Source organism: Capra hircus, chromosome 3 (assembly GCF_001704415.2).
Source record: "Capra hircus breed San Clemente chromosome 3, ASM170441v1, whole genome shotgun sequence".
Taxonomy (NCBI): domain Eukaryota; kingdom Metazoa; phylum Chordata; class Mammalia; order Artiodactyla; family Bovidae; genus Capra; species Capra hircus.
This window is the reverse complement of record NC_030810.1, coordinates 86082715-86106722: the sequence shown is the minus strand read 5'-3', so window position 1 is coordinate 86106722 and position 24008 is coordinate 86082715. Positions and strand designations below refer to the sequence as shown.

The 24008-nt window shown below is 37.1% G+C and overlaps 1 protein-coding gene across 2 annotated transcripts in view; it reads right to left on the bottom strand.

Annotated features, from left to right (window-relative positions):
• Positions 1-24008, bottom strand: part of GPSM2 (G-protein signaling modulator 2) — a 51117-nt gene that overhangs the window by 1321 nt on the left and 25788 nt on the right. For both annotated transcript variants that reach the window (XM_018045844.1, XM_005677969.3), the window contains exons 5-14: positions 23617-23759; positions 22603-22726; positions 22388-22503; positions 18615-18770; positions 17391-17499; positions 16430-16559; positions 9224-9294; positions 7365-7541; positions 5166-5325; positions 4074-4291 (exon numbers count right to left, since the gene is read on the bottom strand). In XM_018045844.1, the coding sequence (XP_017901333.1) occupies positions 4074-4291; positions 5166-5325; positions 7365-7541; positions 9224-9294; positions 16430-16559; positions 17391-17499; positions 18615-18770; positions 22388-22503; positions 22603-22726; positions 23617-23759 (1404 nt within the window). The remainder of the gene's footprint in view (positions 1-4073; positions 4292-5165; positions 5326-7364; positions 7542-9223; positions 9295-16429; positions 16560-17390; positions 17500-18614; positions 18771-22387; positions 22504-22602; positions 22727-23616; positions 23760-24008) is intronic.

Genomic DNA, 24008 nt, shown 5'->3' with positions numbered 1-24008 from the left:
TGCTACAATGGCAGAGTTGAGCAGTTGCAACAAAGGCCCAAGGGCTCAAAAAGCCTAAAATAGTTTCTCTATGGCCCTTTACAGAAAAAGTTTGCCTACCCTTGGTCTTAAGCGTTTAAATCTTTTAAGTTCTAGCCTATGGTTCTTAGAAGTATGTTAGAAATGTTTTTGATCAAATAAAAAATAAAAGCACTTTAAAAGTCTACAGGATAGTGCCTGGTACTGTAGCCTAAGACGAAGAGTAGGAATGTGACAGCTGGCCTCTGAGTGCCCTCTGTGTTGCTAGGCGCTGTGTACTCATGGGCCTGACATTTAGCCGCGCGATCCCGTGAGGATGCAGTGGGGGACTGGCCGCCTAGTCAGCACCACCCTGGTGCACACACATACCTTCACTCTTCATCATCTCTCCTGTCCCAGTTCTTGGTCCTTTCATTGTCCTCTAATTCATCCAGCACTCAGGCACTTCAGTTCCTAGACCTCCTCTCCCCTGGTGTTCTCATCCTTACCCTCTGCCTTATCCATTGGCTCTCACGCTCAGAGGCCAGACATAGTTATTCTCATAAACTGCACCATCTCTGAAACCACTTTAATATCCCATGTTGACCACTGATTCCTATTTTTCCAGATCAGGCTCTCCAGTACTCTTCCAGTAAATAATTTTTTAAAAAACTGAGATAAAATAAACATAACATAAATTTACCATTTTACCCATTTTTAAGTGTACAGTTCAGTATCAGGTACATTCATCTTGTGTAACTATCACTACCATCCATCTCCAGAACATTTTTAGCCTTGCAAGACGGAAACTCTAAACCTCTTAACAACTCCCCGCCCTCCCCTCCCTCCAGCCTCTGCAACCACCATTCCACTTTGTCTCTGTTAACTGACCCATACAAGTAGAATCAAGCAGTGTTTGTCCTCTTGTGACTGTGTATTTCTCAGCATAATAGCTTCCAGGTTCATCCATGTTGTAGAGTGTTTTTAAGGCCGAAAATATTCCATTGTGTAAGTATACCGCATTTTGTTTATCCAGTCATCTGTTGGTAGACACTTGGGTTGCTTCCAACTTTGGCTGTTGTGACTAATGCTGCTGTGAATATGAGTGTATCATATTGTGAACAAATATCTGTTCACGTCCTCGTTTTCAGTCACTCCCAGAAGTGGGATTGCTGGATCATATAATTGTTTTTAATTTTTTAAGGAACTGGCATAAAGTTTTCCATAGCAGCTTCACCATTTTATAATCCCACCTGCCATGCACAAGGGTGCCAATTTCTCCACATCCACAACAACATTTGCTAATTTCTGCATTTTTTGGTTTTGATAGCCATCCTAATGGGTGTAAGGTGGTATGTCACTGTGGTTTTGATCTTCCTTTCTCTAATTAGATTTATGATGTCAAGCATCTTTTCCTGTGCTTATTGGCCATTTGTATATCTTCTCTGGAGAAGTATCTATTTGTGTTCTTTGCCCAGTTTGAATCAGGTTTTTTGTTGTTGTTGACCTTTTGGAGTTCTCTATATTTTGGATTAATCTTTATCAGTTACATGATTTGCAGGTATTTTCTGTGGGTTGCCTTTGTGCTTTATTGATCGTGTCTGCTGCATTAGAAGTTTTAAACTTCCATGAAGTCCAATTTGTCTTTTTCTTTTTTATTCAGTGTGCCTTTAGTGTTATAATTAAGAAACCACAGCCAAATCTAAAGTCATGAAGCTTTCCCCTTATGTTTTATTCTAAGAGTTTTATAGTCTTTAGCACTTATATTTAGGTCACTGATCCACTTTGAGTTAATTTTTGTATATGGTATTAGGTATGTATGTATGTAGATATCCAGTTTTCCCAGCATCAATTCTTTTATATGTAGATATCCAGTTTTCTCAGCATCAATTGTTAAGATTCCTTCCATATTGAATGGTCTTGGCAACCTTGCTGAAAATTGTTTGACCATATGAGTGTTTACTTCTGGGCTGTCTATGTATCATTATGCTTATATGACACTGTTTTGATTACTGTAGCTCTGTAGTAAATTCTGAAATCTGGAAGTGTGAATCCTCCAATATTGTTCTTCCTATTCAAGACAGTTTTGGCTATTTGGGTTTCCTTGAGATTCCATCTGCATTTTAGGATGGATTTTTTATTTTTGTAAAAAAGCGTCACTGAACAACAAGTCTTACAGTCCATGAACGTGAGACTTAGGTCATCTTTAATTTCTATCAGAAGTATTTTGTAGTTTTCACTGTATGAGTCTTCCACCTTCTTGGTTAATTCCTAACTGTTCTCTTTGATACTATTTACAGCCTACTCTAAGTGGAACTGTTTTTTTAAATTTCCCTTTTGGACTATTCATTATTAATTTATAGAAACACAACTGATTGTGGATGTTGATATTATATCTTTTAACCTTTGACTTTCTTTTTTTTTTTGGTGAAATCTTTGATTTTCTGCACATAAGATCCTGTCATCTCCAGGGAATTTCCTGGTGGTCCTATGGTTAGGGCTCCACACTTTTACTGCAGGATCATGCCTTCAATCCCTAGTTGGGGGAACTAAAATCCCTCATGCCATGTGGTGCAGCGAAAGGAAAAGAAAAAGACCCTGTTATCTCTAAAACAGAGACAGTTTTACTTCTTTACCAATTTGGATGCCTTCTGTTTCCTTACATGACTGGCTAAAAATCTGGTACTGTGTTGAATGTAAGTGGCAAAGTGGGCATCCGTGTCTTGTTCCTGATCTTAAGAAGCTTTCGGTCTTTTTTCACTGAGTATGATGATGACACATACTGAGCATGATATGATGATGGCTGGGGTAAGTGATTTTTATTACGTCATGGTAGTTTCCTGCTATTCCTAGTTTATCATGAAAACGTGTTGAGTTTTATCAAATAATTTTTCTGCATCAATTGAGATGATTGTTTTTCCCTTCATTTCATTTTTGTGGTATATTACATTGGTTGATTTCCATATGTTGAACCATCTTTGGATTCTAGGAATAAACCCCATTAGGTTTTATGGCATACAATCCTTTTAACATGGTGCTGGGTTCTGTTTGCTAGTATTTTGTTAATTTGTTTTTATTAATTTCAAAGGATTTGTTATATCCTTTGAAAAGGATATAGGTCTATAGTTTTCCTATAGTCTTAACTGGCTTTGGTATCAGGGCAGTATTTGCCTCACAGAATGACATAGGAAGTGTTCCCTCTCTTCAGTTCTTGGAATTGGTGGTGTTTAAACATTTGGTAGAATTTACCCATGAAGCCATTAAGTCCAGGGCTTTTTTTTGGTCAGGAGTTGGTTTTTTTTTTCCCCCTTCTTCTTCTCTGTTTCAGTACATGGCACTGAATTTACTGAAATTTACTCAATTTATTGAAATTTACTCAGTTATTTAAGCCAAAAAGGTAGGACTCATCCTGAATTCTCTTTCTCTTACCCTCCATCTAGTTTATTAACAGATCTTGCCAACCAACCCTAATTTCAAAAATATGTCCCTATTCTGACTGCTTACCACTAGGCCCACCAAACTAGTCCAAGTCACCAATATTTTTTGCCTTATTACCACATTAGTTTCCTTCTGACACCCTTGCCATCACATTCTTTCAGCAGGTGTTAGGATGATCCCCCAGAACCCTCTAATGTCTTTCTATCACATCTGGAATACAAGACCTCATCGTGGCCTACAGGAGTCTACGTGATCTAGGCTCTGACTACTTCTCCGCCCTCATTCTATAAGCTCTCCTCCACCCTTCACTCTATACCAGTCACACTGGCCACCTTGCCACTCCTTGAACATGCTGTCTCTGCACGGAATGCTGTTTCAGTAAATATTCACTGCTTTACCTTATTCAGGTCTCTGTTGCAGTGTCTACCACAGCTCAGAGGGAGTCATCAGCAACACCCCACCTCACAGCCAAAAGGAACACAAAAGAAGAAGCTATCGCAAGGGCATGTCTCCCCGAATAATCAGCTGATTGCCTCACTAATACACAATGAGCTTTTTCCAAGCTAGAATCATTATACTGCAGAAGTTCTCAACAACATCTGAGCTATATACAGAATGACAAAAATATGCAGACATACCTGACATTTGACGAGGATGTCAAAGAAGTCTTCGTCAGGCTCTTTGTTGTCATTAGTCATCAGATGGCCAAGTACTGACTGACTGTTGTTTTGTGTCAGACGAAGCCCGGGCAGATTACTGACACTGGCCCTCTGGTCATCTAGACGGCGGCTCTGCGAGCTGGCAAGAAGGTCTAAAAATTCATCTGTGTTGGGAGACACCACAGAAACCGGTGGTGCTATGGATAGAGGGGCGAAAAATCCAAAAATAAGTCATTTAAGCATATTATACACATATAATTTATTTCTGCCTTATTCAGTCCCAGCACCCTCCCTGCCCTCTTGCTTTAGCTCTGTTGCTGAGCGTCACTGATAGGCTGGGGCCAGACTAGATGGTGGTAAAGGGATAATCAATTTCAGAGTACTTCATATGGTTATTCAGATTTGACTGTATTTCCCCTTATCTAATAGCACCTAATATGTAATTTTATGAGATATGGGGCTAGATTTTGGAGGTAAATAGCTTTTCTTACATAATTTCTCAGCCCAGGATGAATGAGACAGTATTTTTATTTCATGTTCTGGTTAGGACATTTAGCTAACTATAAGTGCTGCTGGCAAGTCTTGATCTTCAGGAGAAGTCTTTTGGTAGCTGAAATAGAAAATAAGTAGCCAGCCTATTTCAATCTTTCTGAGGCTCAGGCAAGCCTTAGCTGCAGCCATAGCCACAGGCTCCTCTTCAGTGTGTCTGAGCTTTTCTTTTTTAAACCACGTATGAAGCATTCGTATCTTACATGTCGTCATAAGGTATGCAGAACTAAAGTTTTTTCATTATTGTTTAACATAGATTTTCTTTTCCCCAACCCCTAGGAAGCTCAGGAGGCAGTGTGATATAGTTATTAGAAAGGACACCGTACTAGACAGAAATACAGATAAATGCAGGGGAACTGAAACAAAACCTTATTTAAAACTGTACAAATTCCAGCATTTCAGATATACTTCGATTCAGGCTCCTTGATTGTACCTCCTATGATAAGAATTAAATTCTCAAAAATAACTACAAGAATATCAAAGAGAACTACTCAAACTGCAGGAGAGGCACAGATAACTTACTTTTTAGCATCCTTTTGAGGGGAGTGGAAGAAGCTGCCGCTGCAGCTGATGAAGAGTTCTTCTCTTGTAAGCAGCACCTCTGATCATCCATCCGATTGCTTTGAAATCGGCTTAATAGGTCAAAGAACCCTTCATCTCCAATAGAATCTGCACTGATTTTCTAAAATATTGAGAGAGAAAAATCTCAATATTCCAGCATTATCCTTAGATCATCAGTGAAACAATATCATCTACCTCAAATGCAAAGGATGAAGATTTAGAGTAAAAAGTTGACATTTTTTTGTGTAAGATGGTACCAGTTGGTAATAGTTATTTCAGTCCAACTAACAAAAAGCATTTCTAATTATTTTACTTTTTGATCCTTGTATTTCTAAAGCTAAATAAGTGTACCTCAGACTTAGGGGAACTGTTACAGATACTGAATGAATTACCCAAGTATCAGTGATATGAACATGTGCCCCAGGTTCAAGTTCAGCTCTTAGTTTCTACAACAGAAATTAAGTAAACTAAGAACTGATAAACTAAGAAAGCGTGTATATTTTCTTGATATAGTGACTTCTAAGGTCTTTTACTGTAAAGATTTGAAGATCCTGAAAAAACATAAACTTCAAATGAATACTTGAGAAAGAGGGATACCTGTTATACTTTATTTGGAAAGATTCAAAACTAAAATGACTAATAAAGGTAATTTTTCCACAATGATAGTCTTTATTGAAGTACATATATACAAAATGTTATGAGCCCTAGGAGAAAGGTGCAATTAATTCTTAGGTGAAACAGCAAAAGCTTACGTGATATTTGAGTTCCTGAGCATAAGCATTTGTAGGGTAAAGATATTTCATACTGATTAATATGCAATTCCAAAGATTTGTAGTGTTCAGGGGATAATGAACTGAAGGGCAGGCAGGGGTACTGAAGAAGGGGAGAAGAGGAGGCCAAGACAAAGGCCTCTGTATGATATGACAGGCTAACAAGCTAATTAAGGCTTATCCTATGTGAAATGAGAGAAGCATGGTAATAGTCAACTTTAAGCAGTTTTGTACAGAAATCTGGCCCTTCCTGGTTTAAAGAGGTTAATAATGCAGGGAGAGGGATCACTGCAGGTACCTGTTCAAGAAATATGATAAGATAAAGTAGTACATTAAGAACTAATACACAGCAGCAGAGATTTCTTAGGGATTAACTGGAAGGGAAGGAGGAGGAGTCTAGAATGATGCCTGCGTTCCCAGTCTGGGTGACAGTGTACATACAGAGCATCCCTTTTACTGAAGTAGAGAAAACGAGGGGGCCTGAGGTTTAGGGATGATAAGTATGTGCATAAGCTACAGTCAAATGCATTAATCACTAACAAAAAGACTTTTTCTAGAAGCATGAAGCCTCTTAATTCATAATTCTGCACACTGAAAGACAACAAGGCTCCAAAAATATAGACATCTTCACTTAGGCTAATTGTGCTTGGTTAAGACCTCAAACCTTGGACTAAGATACTGCCTTCCAGTTGTGCTGTGGATCTACAAAAATATTCCTGGGCCATTTTTATACACCTCAGAATGTTTCCTTTCGTTAGTCATACATGTGTAAGAAAAACGTAAAAAGCTGATAGAATCAAGGCAAACACTACAGGGTGCAGATATAAATAAAATCCTGACAACAAGATCAATAGAAATTTGTTAAATAAAAGACTACCACAGTTTTTTCAAAGGTTCTCACTGCTTGAAAAATGGACTTGGTAATTTGAAGTGGCTTCTTTGTAATTTATCTGATCTTTTTTTATCAGAGTGTAGGGTAGCTTAGAGATACCCCTGATACTTACCAGTAATCCAATGGTATTTTTAAATTTCTAAATATTTTGTTATATGTAATAATATGAGTCCTGTGCTCACTTTTAAGCAAAATTGTTTTTAACTTTATTAGAATTTTAGTAATAGAAATAAATAAAAGTTGATGCATGCAGGCAGTTCTCACTTTAAATTAGCATTTAAAAATCCTTGAACATCTGAATTTAATTTGTTCTGACTTCTAAACTGAATGGAGGACATTTTAGTTTCTAGCTTTGAAAAATACAGAAAAGGAAAATACAGAAGACTACTTTGAATAAGAAAGATATTTTACATTGACTATCTAATAATAAATTATAAAAATCCAGTATGAATATAAAAAACTCAAAACACAATACTCTAAAACTTATTTTAAACATACCCTTTGAGAATTCGGAATTCGGTGATCAATGGAATTACTAGCGTCTTGGAGAACTTTAGTGGAGGAATTAGTTTTGTATTTTTTCCCCTTCAGTCTGTTGACAAAGAGGAGCTTTGCAGAAGGTTTGGCAATAAGAGGTTTTTGTTTAGCAAGAATTTCACTGTTCCAGTTTTGTACCTACAGAATTATAAATGGAAAACAGGACATCAAAAAAAATCAGTAACTGGGGGCGGGGTTAGTTAAATTCCTTTTTGACAATACATCTCACTGTTTTCAAAAGCTTGGACCAAATGTATGCTATGAATTTCTTATTATCAAAATATTAAAGTGGAGGTTTTTAGAAATCTTAATAAGTTTGCCAAAAGTCATAAAAATAAAATTTGGATTGTCAGAGAAGCTGAAATTTTATTCTCAATGTGAGTCACCTGAAAATCAATTACAGCTGGAAAGTTTGAATAGCTAGAATTTTTAACCTTAAAAATTGACATCTAAAACTTACAAAGCAGTAGTCATTTTTTGTTGATAAAACTACTGAACTCTTTGACTTTATTAGGTAAAAAAAAAAATCACAACTTAGAGATAAAGCTTTATCATTTGTCTATTGGAAAATTACAGAGTTGAATCTGATCAGCTTCTCATGGAATTACTGTTAGTACCACTTAGAGATGCACCAAATTAATTTTGCTGCTTATTACTAGGTTCCTACCTACTAGAAGAGGGAAGATCTAAACTGACTTAAAAGTTTTTTCTTTGCTATTTAAAAAAAAAAATACTCTATCGATTTAAAGATTTGAGAATCACACTCACAATATAAGATTTGGAGAAAATCACAAAGCCCTTCAGAAGTTAACCAGAAGTTAGGAAAAAAACCCATTTGTAATTAAAAAAATATATTGGAAATTAGTTCAAATCAGATGTTGGTCTCATGATGACTACTTACACAAAAAATGTCAATATTCAAAAATCATATAATAATAGAGCAGAAGATATTTAATGACACAAAGATGTTGATATAGTACTATGTATTATAAAATAGTATCTGTTAATATTCATATAAAATGTAAGATTAACAAATACAAAAATACTAATTTTCCTTACTTTTGGAAGGTGTGAGTATTGATAATTTTAATTTCCTCATTGGAAGCTTCCCAAGTTATTATAATAGATATATCTTATAAAAAGTGTTTTAAGAAATATCAATATACCATAAACAAATAAGAGCAAACCATAGCACTGTAAATGGAGGTGGAAGAAAGCAGCCTAGATTTATTCTTCAGTAACCTTTTTCCCAATTGAGTCCCTTCTCTGTTACTTAAAAAACCAACAAAATCCTAGAGGAGATGCATCTTGAATAAAGAGTTATTGCTTTGTTTAAAAAAGCTTTTCAAAAGTGCAGCCAGGAAAACTAGCTTGATTATAAGTATCATTAATCTTGCCAATAATGTTGCTGGTATTTAGTTGAAAAAGCTTCTTAATCCTTTTTTTTTTAAATTTTCCTGATCTTTTAATTAAAGAAAAACAAAATAGTGCATGTACATGGTAAAATATTCGAACACTTCAAAACAGTATATAAAGTAAGCATTTCTTATAACCCAGATAGCAGTTTTCCCAGAGGTAATTACTGTTGTCAAGTATCTTACATACCCTTACATGCAATTAGAAAGGATATATATGCATAAAAGTTTTCTTGAACAGATGGCACCATACTGTACACATTGTTTTTGCACTGTACTTGCTTCTTTTCAAAGGAAAATGTTCAAGTGATACCCATAGGACAGGACTTAAATTATTTCATTTAAATTTAAAGTTGCTAAAATATTTTAACAGTTCAAGAAATTTAAAACAGAAAAACTGCCAACCTTTTCTGGTGTTAACTTCATAAGCTCCATGTTTTCCATACTGTGTCGACGTCCAAACTTGGGGCGTGCACCTTTGGAAAAAAAAAGTTAATTCAAATAAACTAAGGAGCCCTTAAGACTGCAAATTCAGCATCACTATGTTCTTTAAAGTCTGCTACACAAACCCATATGGAAGGAGGAAACATGTATAAACATATATTCTTTCAAGAATAATAATTTTCCACATGAACTAAATGAATAAAACATTTTGATGTAAGGAAGTTAAGATTTTGGTTGGAAACTAACTTTGGTTACTAACATTACCCCTTAATTTAGAAAAGGCATTTCATAATAACTGGTTTTATATGATACACACAGTTTCCTAAAATCCACCCAAATGGTAGAGTAGTTTAAAAGTAAAAACATAAGGAAAGCATAAGGCCTTCAATTTTGAGGTAAGAATCAAAATAACATCCCCAATACACTTTTCTCAGTTATCTGTTTCCATTTTAAGATCTCCATTGACAATAGATTTACTGCCAGTCAGGAAAAATGTTTAATAAAAAGATCTTCAAATACCCTTTCCAAAAAGGTATCATTAAATATGAAAAGTTTTTATAGCCAAGAAATACATGATAATACCCAGTTTAAGGAAAAAACCATGGCCAACACATTAACTCCCCCTTTTGTAACTCACCCTATAAAATCCCTCTTCCTCCATAATTTTTTATGTTTTCATTACACATGATACATCTCTAAGCAATGGAACTTGTTATATCACATTATAGAAATGGTCTCGTACTATGTGTTCTCTAACTTGCTTCCTTTGAGCAATCTCATGTTTGTGAGACTCATCCAAGTTGCTGCGAGTAGTTTAGTTTTCATGTGATTTATAGGACTAAGAAAGCATATACCGTTTCTATTGGTGACAGATATTTAGGTTGCTTCCGACTATTTGTTGTAAGCAATATAGAGAATATAGAGAATATAGAGAATATAGATTCTTGGAAATACTTCATATACATGAGCAAGGCTTTGTTCTTGTTTGCATGTCAGACGTGTAACGGAGTGGAGCTGCAGGATCATATGGCTGATACATCTCCAACTCTACCAAAATGTTGCCTGACTGCTCTTTTAAGTACAACTTCTACTTCCGTCAACACTGCATAAGGATTTCTATTACCTATTTGTTTCAAACTGGTATCAGGCCTTTTAATTTTCATCCACCTCATCCACCAATACTACCTCACTATGGTATTCTCTGATTAAGTGAAAGTCGCTCATTCGTGTCCGACTCTTTGTGACCTCATGGATAGTCCATGCAATTCTCCAGGCCAGAATACTGGAGTGGGTAGCCGTTCCCTTCTCAGGGGGTCTTCCCAACCCAAGGATTAAACCCAGGTCTCCCACATTGCAGGCGGATTCTTTATCAGCTGAGCCACCAGGGAAGCATTCCCTGATTAAATGGGTTAAAAAGTGAAAATCACTCAGTCGTGTCCAACTTTTTGCAACCCCATGGACTATACAGTCCATGGAATTCTCCAGGCCAGAATACTGGAGTGTTAGCCTTTCCCTTCTGGGGATCTTCCCAACCCAGGGATCGAATCCAGGTCTCCCGCATTGCAGGTGGATTCTTTACCAGTTGAGCCACAAGGAAGCCCAAGAATACTGGAGCGGGTAAGGCTAGCCCTTCTCCAGGGGATCTTCCTGACCCAACTGAACCAGGGTCTCCTTCACTGCAGACAGATTCTTTCCCAACTGAGCTATCAGGGAAGCCCACCTTCTCATATATTTATGGGCTATTTGTATTTCTTCTGTTCATCACTTTTGCCTGTCTTTTAGTTAGGTTATCTGTCTTAATTCATAGGAGTTCTTATACATTGAGGATACAAATCCTTTTTAATCGTTTGTGTTGCAAATGTCCTCTCAGTTTGTGGTTTCTCTTTATGGTTCCTTTTAATGAACGGAAGTTCTTAATTTCAATGTCAGTCTTAATGGTTTTGTTTTTGTGTTTTGAGAAATCCTTCCCCTCTCTGATATCATGAAGATATTCTCCTTTACTTTCAGAGATAGCATACCGATTGAACAGACCAATCACTCACTGTGATATGACCTTGAGCAATTACCTCTGTATCATTCTGTTTTTCTCATTTGTAAAGAACAATAATACCTACCTTATATATCACTATGTGATGATAAATGCATCATCACTTATAAAGGGGTCAGTCAATGCCTGGTACACAGTAAGCATTTAGCAAGTGTTAGATGGCTGATCATAATTACTGCTTTAAATCTGTTTTTCATATTTAAATCTTTGGCCCATCAAGAATTTTTGTGATACTAATTTCCATATATGCAAAGATTAAAAAATATAGAGGCTCTATATCCTATTTGAGCTATTTGTCTCTATGCCAATAACACTGTCTTAATTAGCTTTATAATTTTTATATCTGTACAGAAAGCACTTCTCATTTCTTGTTTTTCATCAGGAATGTTTTGGCTTTGAGTTCTTAGCCCATTTGACCTCACCGAGTTCCATGAAAAAACTGTCATGATTTTCTTGGCAGCACAATGAATATATATCAATTTGGGAAGAACCGACATCTTCTATAATATTTAGTTTTTTGACAGGAGCAGTTCCTGACAGAAATGTGTTTAAGTTTCCCTTTATGCTGGATTTTCTCATTTTTCCTTTCAGTTTAGTTTGTTTGCTTTTGTACATTGAAGTTTCGTTATTAGGCTTACCAGGTATCATACATACATATATAAGGCTTTTTTCTCCCTGGTGAATTGAATTGTTAACCATTGTGAAGTGACTGTCTTCTTAACAAGATCTTTTGCCTTCAAAGCACATCTTATCTGTTATTAGCACAGCTGTACAGCTGTACCAGCTTTTCCTTTATTAGCTTTTCCATGGAACCCTTTTTTTTCCCAATCCTTTCACTGTCAGACTTACATATTTAGTTGGATTTTGCTCTTTTACCAATTGGATACTCCTGTCCTTTAAATGGAACATTTACATTGAATAGAATTACTGACATATTTGGATATTTGAGCTATTTTCTTCTTTATTGTGTTTACTAATACATAATATCATGTATGGATGTGAGAGTTGGACTGTGAAGAAAGCTGAGTGCCAAAGAATTGATGCTTTTGAACTGTGGTGTTGGAGAAGACTCTTGAGAGTCCCTTGGACTGCAAGGAGATCCAACCAGTCCATTCGAAAGGAGACCAGTCCTGGGTGTTCTTTGGAAGGAATGATGCTAAAGCTGAAGCTCCAGTACTTTGGCCACCTCATGCGAAGAGTTGACTCATTGGAAAAGACTGATGCTGGGAGGGATTGGGGGCAGGAGGAGAAGGGGACGACAGAGGATGAGATGGCTGGATGGCATCACTGACCCGATGGACGTGAGTCTGAGTGAACTCCGGGAGTTGGTGATGGACAGGGTGGCCTGGCGTGCTGCAATTCATGGGGTCACGAAGAATCAGACACGACTGAGTGACTGAACTGAACTGAATATTAATTGATTTCCTGATATTCAGTCCACTTGAATTCCTGTTTATTTTAAAAACATTGTGGGCTTGGTTTGCTAATATTTTGTTTAAAATTTTTCCATCTATGTTCGTGAGTAAAAATTCGCCTGTAATTTCCCTTTCTTATATATGCTGTTCTTGTCTAGTTTGGATATCAAGGTTATACTGTTTTCAGAAAGACCAATAGTGTTCTACTTTTCCAGTTACCTACATAATTTTACAGAAGGTTGGAATCAATTTTCTTAAACGTTTGGGAGATCACACTGTAAAATCCCCTTGGCCAGGTATTTTCTCAGTGGAAGGATTTTAGATAATGGACCAAATTTCTCTATGGTTTTAGGCATTAGTGATGTCATCCGTTCACATTACATTCTACCATTAGATTTTTCTAGATTCAGTTTTGGTAAGCTTTTTTTTTTTTAGAAACTGTCCATTTCTTCTAGGTTTTCAAATAAAACTATTCAGGATAATCTCTTTATAATGTCTGCTGCAGCTACATTATATCCCTTCTTTCTCTTTTTTTTTCCCCTCAAATAATCTTGCTGTAGATTTGTTAGTCTTTAACTAAATTTTTGGGTTTTTGAAAATTCTCTCGGGCTTCCCTGGTGGCTCGGTGGTAAAGAATCCACCTGCCAAAGCAGGATACACAGGTTTGATCCCTGGTCCAGGAAGACCCCACATGTGGCAGAGCAACTAAGCCCATGTGCCTCAGCTACTGAGCCTGTGAAAACGACTGAGTCATCGTGAAAATGACTACACTACCAAATGCAGTCTACAGATTCCATGCAATCCCTATCAAATTACCAATGGCATTTTTCACAGAACTAGAACAAAACATTTTACAATTTGTATGGAAACACAAAAGACCCTGAATAGCCAAAGCAGTCTTGAGAAAGAAGAATGGAGCTGGAGTAATCAACTTCCTGACTTCAGACTATACCACAAAGCTACAGTCATCAAGAGAGTATGCTGCTAAGTCGCTTCAGTCGTGTTTGACCCTGTGCGACCCCACAGACAGCAGCCTACCAGGTTCCTCTGTCCCTGGGATTCTCCAGGCAAGAATACTGGAGTGGGCTGCCATTTCCTTCTCCAATGTATGAGAGTGAAAAGTGAAAGTGAAGTTGTTCAGTCGTGTCCGACTCTTCAGGACCCCATGGACTGTGGCCTACCAGGCTCCTCTGCCCATGGGATTTTCCAGGCAAGAGTACTGGAGTGGGTTGCCATTGCCTTCTCCATCAAGAGAGTATACAAAGACAGAAATATAGACCAATGGAACAACATAGAAAGCCCAGAGACACACCCACACACCTTATCTTTCATAAAGGAAGCAAGAATATATAATGAGGAAAAGATAGTCTCTTCAATAATTGGTGCTGGGAACACTGGACAGCTACATGTAAAAGAATGAAATTAGACACTTTCTAACACCATGCACAAAGAAAAACTCAAAATGGCTTAAAGACCTAAATGTAAGGCCAGAAACTATAAAACCCTTAGAGGAAAACATAGGCAGAACACTGTAGGACATAAATCACAGCAAGATCCTCTGACTCAACTCCTAGAATAACAGAAATAGAAGCAAAAATAAACACGTGTGACCTAATTAACAGCTTTTGCACAGCAAAGGCAACTACAGACAAGGTGAAAAGACAGCCCTCAGAATGGGAGAAAATAATAGCAAATGAAACAACTGACAAAGGATTAGTTTCCAAATATACAAGCAGCTCATGCAACGCAATACCAGAAAAACAAACAACCCAGTCAAAAAGTGGGCAAAAAACCTAAACAGACATGTAGGTGGTTTAATCGCTAAGTCGTGTCTGACCCTTGAGACTCCATGGATTGTAGCCCAATAGGCTCCTATGTGCATGGGATTTCCCAGGCAAGAATACTGGAGCGGGTTACCGTTTCCTCCTCCAGGGGATGGAACCTGGGTCTCCAGCACTGCAGGTGGAGACACCATCTGAGCCACCAGGGAAGCCTGTAGCCACTAGCCATATGTGGCTTCTAAAACTTTAAATAGTATTTAAAAACTCACTTCTTTTTGCACTAGCCACATTTCAAGTGCTCAACAGCTACATATGGCTAGAGGCTATTCTAGTGGACAGCACAGATACAGAACATTTTAATCTTCACAGAAAGTTCTATTAGCATGGATCTAGAGTGTAGGATAAGAGGGAAAAGGATAACATTAGAAAGGAAGGGAGGATATAATAGGCAGAAAATAGAAAAGGAAAGAGGGAAGAGAAAAGGTCAGCAACCAAACCCCAGGCACCACAGATGTCAAGGATGGAAACGTGAGAAAGAGAGGAGAGTTATGAAGATGGGTGGTCAAGTGAGGTGGAGGCAAACCAGAGAGAAGTTAAGCCTGGAGGCCAAATGAATGAAGCATTTGAAGAGGCAATGATCAGCTGTAGGAAATACTGCTGAGAAATCAAACAAGCTGACATCTAAAACTGACCATTGTATTTGGTAAAATGGAGGTCTCTGGTACCTTGAAAAGGTCTTAGTGTCATCATGGGGCCAAAGTCAAGAGTCCAGTGACTCTGAGTAAGACACCAGTGGGTTGAAGAGAGAATGGGAGGAGAATATGACAAGGAACAGTGATATTGTTTTCAAGTTTTGTCATAGAGGGGAATAAAGGAATTGATCTATAGCTAGAGGGATCCATGAGGACACGTGATCATTTGTTAAAATATGAGAAGCTATTACAACTTAACCTACTTGAAAATTAAACACAGGAAAACCTTTTAGTCCATTATTCAATTACAAAGTACACGGTTGAGTTTACCATACTGTTCATACTTCACTATCATTTTTCAACTAAATGTTCTTTCAAAGTCTTAATCAGGTAACTAGCCACTGATTCTTTCTTTTCCTTCTTGCTTTTCTTTGTATGGGTTAGAGGAGGATATTGCAAAGATAAAAGCTAGATTTTTCACTTACTTTCAAGTTCAAAACATGTGTCAATAATTTTTTTCAGACAGAATTTTTAAAGCCTAAGCTGAATGTTAGAGGAGCCTAACAGGCTCCTCTGTCCATGGGATTTTCCAGGCAATAGTCCTGGAGTGGATTGCCATTTCCTTCTCCAGGGTATCTTCCCAACCCAGGGATCGAATCCGGGTCTCCCGCATTGTAGACAGACGCTTTACCGTCTGAGCCACCAGGGAAGTCCTCTAATCTTATTAATTTTATTTTTTTAATCAAAAGTTTTTTTCCACTTAGAAACAGTAGCATATTTTTTCCTGTCACAACATCAAAACCAAATCAGCATCTAAAGAAAATTTCTAGGTTTTCTGAATTAAAAAAAAAAAATCCTAGGAGATTTTTCCTTAGAAACGAAATGAGGGGAAAAAACCTAAACAAATGTTAAATATGTAAAGACATTTGAAATTTAAAAGGTTAAATAGGTAAAATTTTAAATTTTTGTTTCTTCAACTTTATAAATTTTTGAACCAGCCTACAGATACAGAATTTAAATGTATTTTTACAAAAAAAACTATACCTTCACCATATTCATGATAGACGCTATAAAATAGGGTATATTGATAAATTAATGCGACAGTGGTAAAGCAAAAAGGTATTAAAAGTTCCTATGTTATATATCTTTCTGGATATGGTAAACTTGAGATAAGTAATTTAAATATAAATCTTAAGGATAAAGAAATTGGGTTTTGAAGAACTAACACTTACCATGCAAGCTGTTATCGATTTCAATATTTTCCGATATCATTGAATTGTTTGTGCTGTAGCTCAGACCAAGAACCATTTGAAGGTCTGAGAGATTCAGTCGTGCTGTAAGCTCACCACTTCTATCTCCAACCTACAACCACAAGCATTTATTTATATATTTAGAGTAGTATTTAAAGTAAAGAATGGTGAAGATTAGTTGAAAATATTGTGAACCGGAAACTGGAAGAAAAGACGGAGAAATGAAAATAGTTATTTTAGAATTATAATACTAGGAATGAAATGGTTTTTTCCATTACTACTATTTTAAAGAAGAAAGAAAAGGAAAGTTTCTAAACTATGGCAGTAGGACTGATGAATATATTTTATCAACTGTCCTCTAAATATTAGACTGCTCTCAATCTCTGTGATCAACTAAATAATAATGTAGGTTATTCTGTGATATGTTAACTTGGCATCACATGAATAAAATTTCCTTATAATATTTATTTCCATACTGTAGTAACAGTATTAAACCAGCACTAGACATTATACTAGGCACTTTTATATACTTTATCTCTAATCCTTATAACAATTTGCAAAGCAGTTATTATTCCCATTTTACAGATGAAAGAATGATGCTCAGAAAAGGTTTCCAAGCTCAAACAGCCAGCAAATGGCAGAAGTGTAACAGGAACCAGTCCTTGATTCTAAAAGCCATCTTCCTCCTTTCATACCATGCTCCTTTTCCACATAGAGATGGGGGGCAGTGGAGATAGGCCAGTAATCCTCTCACTCCTCTATCCTTAAGGCCAGTGCAAACATACCTCTGATCTGTATCTTAAAATGCTTTCAGTTCTTATGCCTAGGGAACAATATATAATTAAATTTATTACTCGGCCATATAGCAGGATTCTAGATAAATAATACGGCTGCAGATCTGTGAAATCACAACAGCACAAATAACCATTTTTTAGTTTCATACCTCTCTTGAAATTTCCAAGTGTTTTTCAGCAAAATGCATCGCTTGGTCATGATTTCCTAGAGCTGTGTATGCATTTCCTAAGCTCCAACATGCTCTTCCTTCACCAATTCTACAAAATCATTCAAAGTTAACATACAGTTATCTGAAAGGAAGTCAATGTGAAGAATAAAATCTATCAAGTAGTAATTAAAGGTATAAAAATTTTTTTTTAATTTATTTGGTCTTTCTTATAAAGAACAAACTATCATGCTAGAGCTATACAGTTGGTCTGCTTCAGGTTCTGCATCTGGGGATTCAACCGTGATCTGAGAAACTCCTGGATATGGAGGGCCGGTTGTACTACACCATTTTACACAAGAGACTTGAGTCTCCATGGCTTTTGGTATCAACAGAGGTCCTGGAATCTTAACTACCATAGATATCAAGGGACAACTGTGTTAAAATATCCAGATAATACTGAACTCAGAGTCAAGTTTTAAAATGGAAAAGATCCTTTTTAAACATGTAGTGTATTATAAATAAAGTCCCAGGGATAGGTCTTGTAATTCAAATACCCCATTTTCTTTCTATGACAGCCTTACTGGGTAATCACTCACCACAAGGAAGACAGAACTCACTACCTCTTGAATTAGCATATTTCATTTTAAATAAATATATAAATTCTTCACACTGAAATAAAACTCTATCCTATTTAAAGCAAATGTCAGAAACTAAAGTCCTGCACAAAAATTCTGTTTTCTCATATAGTTAAAAAAACAAAAAGAATTAGCCATCAACATTTAAAAATCAGGATATTTTATATAAAACTCAGAAATCCTCCCTTCTCTTGAAAAAAGAGGTGGCTTTGGATTGTCATTCCTGGCCTGTGACACTTAGCTGGAGTCAAATAGCAGCTGTCCCCTTAACATTAGGAGTAATATCGAATTTCACCACAATTTCCACACTGATCTAGTCAGGAGGACCTTTGCAGGCATGTGAATTTGTGACCTATTTACTGATCTTGGTTCAAGATTATATGGAACCAGTCAAATCCTCTAATATGTGCTAGCCCTTCAAAACATATGCTAGCATACAGAGAATGCTACTGAAACAGAGAAGATACCTTATAAAGAAATTAAAAAGAAAACAAAGCAAACCAAAAAAGAAACTTAAAGGAAAAATTCTAGGGATTCAACAATATATCTATATTTTATCATCACAACAATAAAAAGGTGTAGAACTTACCTATCATTAAGCTCTTGAGCAATTGTTAAGTGCTTCAGATGATAGTCAATGGCCTTCTCATAGTCTTGAAGTAAAGTATATGTGTTTCCAAGACTGTAGCACGACTGTGCTTCTATAGCTCTGTCTTTAAGCTGGCGAGCCAACAGTAGAGTCTTTCTGAAAAAACAAATTAATTCTTACATAAAGATCATTTTTATTATTGGCTATAGTAAACATATAATAAAACTCACTTTTCCTCCTGCCTTTAAAGTAAATCTACCTTAGGGCCTAATATCCCATACTTTCTCCCCTACTTCTAGGTAAAATGAAAAGACGTCCTTGAAACACAAAAAACAAATCCAGACTTTTAGAATAAATGTAAGAGTCCTATTAATTCCCCAGATAAAAGAAGAATTGATCCATGAGATCAAGTGCCTCTAAAGAGTAACAGTATTTTTAACATTTAAAAAAACCTTTCCCTGTTGCCAAAGAATTGATGCTTTTGAACGGTGGTGTTGGAGAAGACTCTTGAGAGTCCCTTGGACTGCAAGGAGATCCAACCAGTCCATCCTAAAGAAAATCAGTCCTGAATATTCATTGGAAGGACCAGTGTTGAAGCTGAAACTCCAATACTTTGGCCACCTGATGTGAAGAGCTGTCTCAACTGAAAAGACCCTGATGCTGGAAAAGACTGAAGGCCCGAGTAGAAGGGGACAACAGAGGATGAGATGGTTGGATGGCATCACTGACTTAATGGAAATGAGTTTGAGTAAACTCTGGGCATTGGTGATAGAGGGACGCCTGGCATGCTGCAGTCCATGGGGTCACAAAGAGTCGGACACAACTGAGCGACTGAACTGAACTTCCCTGTTGCAGTGCAATAACATTAAGTCAGTTTGTCTACATACATCATACTGTTGCCTTTACATTTTGTCAAAACTGAAAATACTTAATGTAAATTGCTTTGTATAGGCCACAAGTCACCAATTCATGAAAAATATGAAATGCCACATTTAAATGTTAACCAAGAAATATCAATAACCTCAGATATGCAGATGACACCACCCTTATGGCAGAAAGTGAAGAGGAGCTAAAAAGCCTCTTGATGAAAGTGAAAGAGGAGAGTGAAAAAGTTGGCTTAAAGCTCAACATTCAGAAAATGAAGATCATGGCATCTGGTCCTATCACCTCATGGGAAATAGATGGGGAAACAGTGGAAACAGTGTCAGACTTTATTTTTGGGGGCTCCAAAATCACTGCAGATGGTGACTGCAGCCATGAAATTAAAAGACGCTTACTCCTTGGAAGAAAAGTTACGACCAACCTAGATAGTATATTCAAAAGCAGAGACATTACTTAGCCGACCAAGGTCCGGCTAGTCAAGGCTATGGTTTTTCCTGTGGTCATGTATGGATGTGAGAATTGGACTGTGAAGAAGCTGAGTGCCGAAGAATTGATGCGTTTGAACTGTGGTGTTGGAGAAGACTCTTGAGGGTCCCTTGGACTGCAAGGAGAGCCAATCAGTCCATTCTGAAGGAGATCAACCCTGGGATTTCTTTGGAAGGAATGATGCTAAAGCTGAAGCTCCAGTACTTTGGACACCTCATGGGAAGAGTTGACTCACTGGAAAAGACTCTGATGCTGGGAGAGATTGGGGGGCAGGAGGAGAAGGGGACAACCAAGGATGAGATGGCTGGATGGCATCACAGACTCGATAGACGTGAGTCTGAGTGAACTCCGGGAGATGGTGATGGACAGGGAGGCCTGGCGTGCTGCAATTCATGGGGTCGCAAAGAGTTGGACACGACTGAGCGACTGAGCTGAACTGAACCTTGTGGAATCACCAATGAGAAGCCAGTGCAGTAGTTAAGAGCATGGGCCCTAGAGCCAGGCTGACTGGGTTCAAATCCCAGCTTTGTGAGTTAGTACATCTATAACTGGGACAAGTCACTCATCCTCTCTATGCACTAGTTTCGTCGTATGTAAGAAACAAGTTTTGTTAGGATTAAATGAATTAGCATATATAATGTGCTTAGCATAGCATCTTGCTCCCAGCAGAAGCTAATAAGTGTTAGTGTTTTGTTATTATTATCATCAGTGCTTCAATCTACAGATGCTTTTGGAGCCAATAATATAAATGACTCTTTCCTATAATTTCTGCCAAACAGTATAAATACTTCATATCATTATAACTATATTAAAAATATGTATATGATAATATGATAGTTCTAGTAAGCAAACAAACCTGAAATTATTTAATGATGATACTTTCAAATTTGTCACCCAGCGAGGCCACACACTTACTCTAACATTGCCTGTCCTCGCAAACATTTTTGGAAGACTTTTGGAATTGTCTTCTGATCCTGTGACACAATCCTTTCTGGCATACGGTTATCCTTTGAGAATACAGTTAATTTGAAAGTGGTTGGAAGTCTTTCTATAACCAAACTCTGTTACTAAAGTAGGTTTACCAACTACTGTTTCTATCCTTTCTATTAAAGACCTATAATATTAAGATAGTTTTCCAGTGTGGCTCTGAAAACAATTCCAAAGAAGAGTTCCAAAAATATTTTTAACCAGTATTTTTGTAATATGTATGAAGTTCTGGGTTCTCCTTGCTTGTGGGTGTGTGGGGCAGGAGTAAGTTTCATTACTTTATACTCATGCTTCTTTAGTCAAGCAGCCACCATCTCTACTTTATTACCAAACTTTTCAGTATTTAATACAAATACATCATTTGTTAAGACTTTTCTATGTCTTTTGGATTTAAAAAATATAAAAAAATATAAAAAAAACTTTTATATTTAAAATCAAAGTATATATTCTTTGTATAGTGATGTATTTTATTTAGAAGGTTATTTCACATCTAACTGGTCAATCAACAAATACCAACCATTAGTTGAAGTTTAAATGGGATGACATTCTAGTTTTTAACATGGACCTAAAGCAATTTTACTTTTTTTTTTAGATAAACTTTCCAGATCTCTCTCACATTAGACTTTTTAACAAAATATAAATCAGTCACTGTGTCTTTGGTTCAGTCATATTGGCTTCTGCCTAAGGTCTGTATGGACCTTCAATTCCCACTAATTAGAGAAAACACCAAACAATCTAGAAAGCAAAGATCAGGCAAAATGAAGCAGTCCAAACTTTGCTATCATGTATGTTTCGAGCCTACCAATAGCTTAAAAAGACTGTCTCAGAAGAAGCTGGGAGTGCTACTCCAGTGAAAGGGCCTCAGCTTATAGAGAGAACCAAAGATAGGCAGAGAGGGTGGGAGAAGTACTCGAGAAGATGTTAGGATGAGGTGGGGGAAATTAAGCAATTGCTGGAGGAAACTAGGGCATCTGTTTGTTACCAGGCTTCATGTGGCCTCTCTGCAAACCCATAATTGGTGGTGGGGGACCATGTAAATATAAACACCACACATGCTGAACCAGTGTAAAAGACTTTACATGTTTAGAATGTCATTGAAAACAGTTTTAAAGATAAAAACTAATAAAAATATAAAGGGGCTATGCTGCTGCTACTAACTGTTAACAATAATACGTATCGAGCACTGTGTGTCAAGTACTGTGCTAAATAAATGCTTAATGTATTCTTTCATTCAGTCCTCATAACAATCCCCAGAGCAAAGTACTGATATCTTTGATTACAGATGAGAAGACTGAGACTTAGAGAGCCAAAGGTCCTGCTGCTTAAATGCACCAAAAACGTTATAAACCCAAAGCCTATGATTTATTGGACTGCATAACTAACCATTTTACATTTATCTACAGAAATATTAGACTAACTTGTAGTATTCAGAGGCAGTTTCAAATTCACCAAGAAAAATATACGCATTTCCAAGGTTGCTGTATGCTCTTCTTTCAGCTGCTTTATCTCCAAATTCTTTTGCAATAAGGAGACGCTGAAACAGAAAGTTTTGATTAGATAAAACTAAAGAAAATCTGAAAGCTGTTCAAAACACTGATGAGGAAAATGTTCTGTCTCCAAAGCCTTACTGTACCTGTTCATGAGCTATAACTGCATCCCTGAAGTTGCCAAGGAGGTAATGCGTGTTTCCAAGATTTCCAAAGGCACGTCCTTGGGCTGCTCGGTCACCCAAAGCAGTCACTAGTGATAGGTTTTCCCTAAGTGATAACAAAGAGTTTTTTAAAAAACAAATAAACAAGGTTGAGAAAACCATTTATTGATTTTTATTTACAAATCGAATTCTTTTATTATTATTTTTTTTTACGGGCGGGAGTAGTCTGAATTGGGTTATGAGGCCCCCACGCAGGGTACCTCACCTCAGCCGTTGAACTCACTTCGCTGGTGGTGAGTCTGTTCCAAACTCTGGCTAAGGAGGCATTTGCCAGGCCCCTCTGCAAGGGCAAGGTCCATAGCATCTCCTGCCCAGTCTGCCCTTACACGGAGCCCTGTTCTCTGGGAACTCACCTCCCCGAAGCTCAGGGAAGGCCCCGTTAGGGCCGCTCTATGGCCCTAGTCTCACACCTTCCCAAGGGACATGGGATAGAGTGACTAAGCACACTCAGCTCCTAGCCCTACTGATGAGCTTCCCTACAAATTGAATTCTTTATCGGAAAAAAAAATGTAAATAAGCTTACAGCCATAATGTGCCAGATTTTAATGATATGTCTATGCTGGAGGGTGGTTACAGGAAATAACTGGGAATATTTTACTCAACCATTCAGGTAGGTTTCTTCTCAAAGTCCAGGACAGAGTAATCTTAGAACCTATACAGCTAAGTTCTATGAAAGTCTGTTGATAAAAGACTCCGAATAACCTAAGACTCACTACTGGTATTTCTTATTTGCGCCACTAAGTGGCACTGGTCTGCAGTTTAAATGAAAGTTTTCCTGGGTAGGGAGGAGATTACTACTAATAGAACACTGTAACATTTTAGCAGCAACTTGATGGTTTATTTTACTTACTGGTCTATGATTTTAAAATGTCTGCTAAACTTAAAAACTTTACTACTGTCTGAGGTGGACCACATGACTGCATCAGGGCTACTCACTCATAATAATCCACGGCTGCCTGCAGAGCATTTCTTACTTCTTCTGGAAATTCTCCTACATCCTGAGGACCAGGGCAGCCAAAACTTTTCCCTTTGGCATGATACACATTTCCAAGGTTGTAAAGTGCTCTTGCTTCTCCCACCTAGACGAAGATATCAGCAGTTTACATTTTGAAATCAGAGGCCAGTATTACAATGCTTATCATATATACTTATTTGTAACATCCTTGATATTATGGTCAAGAGAAAAAAATGTTTACATCAGCCATCCATACAGAACCACAAAACATATGACCATGTATGAAAGAAGGACCTCTTATGATTTCTTTTTCTCATCTATTAAAAATTTTTTTGTTTCTCTTCTCTCATTTTTCTATACTTTCTTTTTAGTA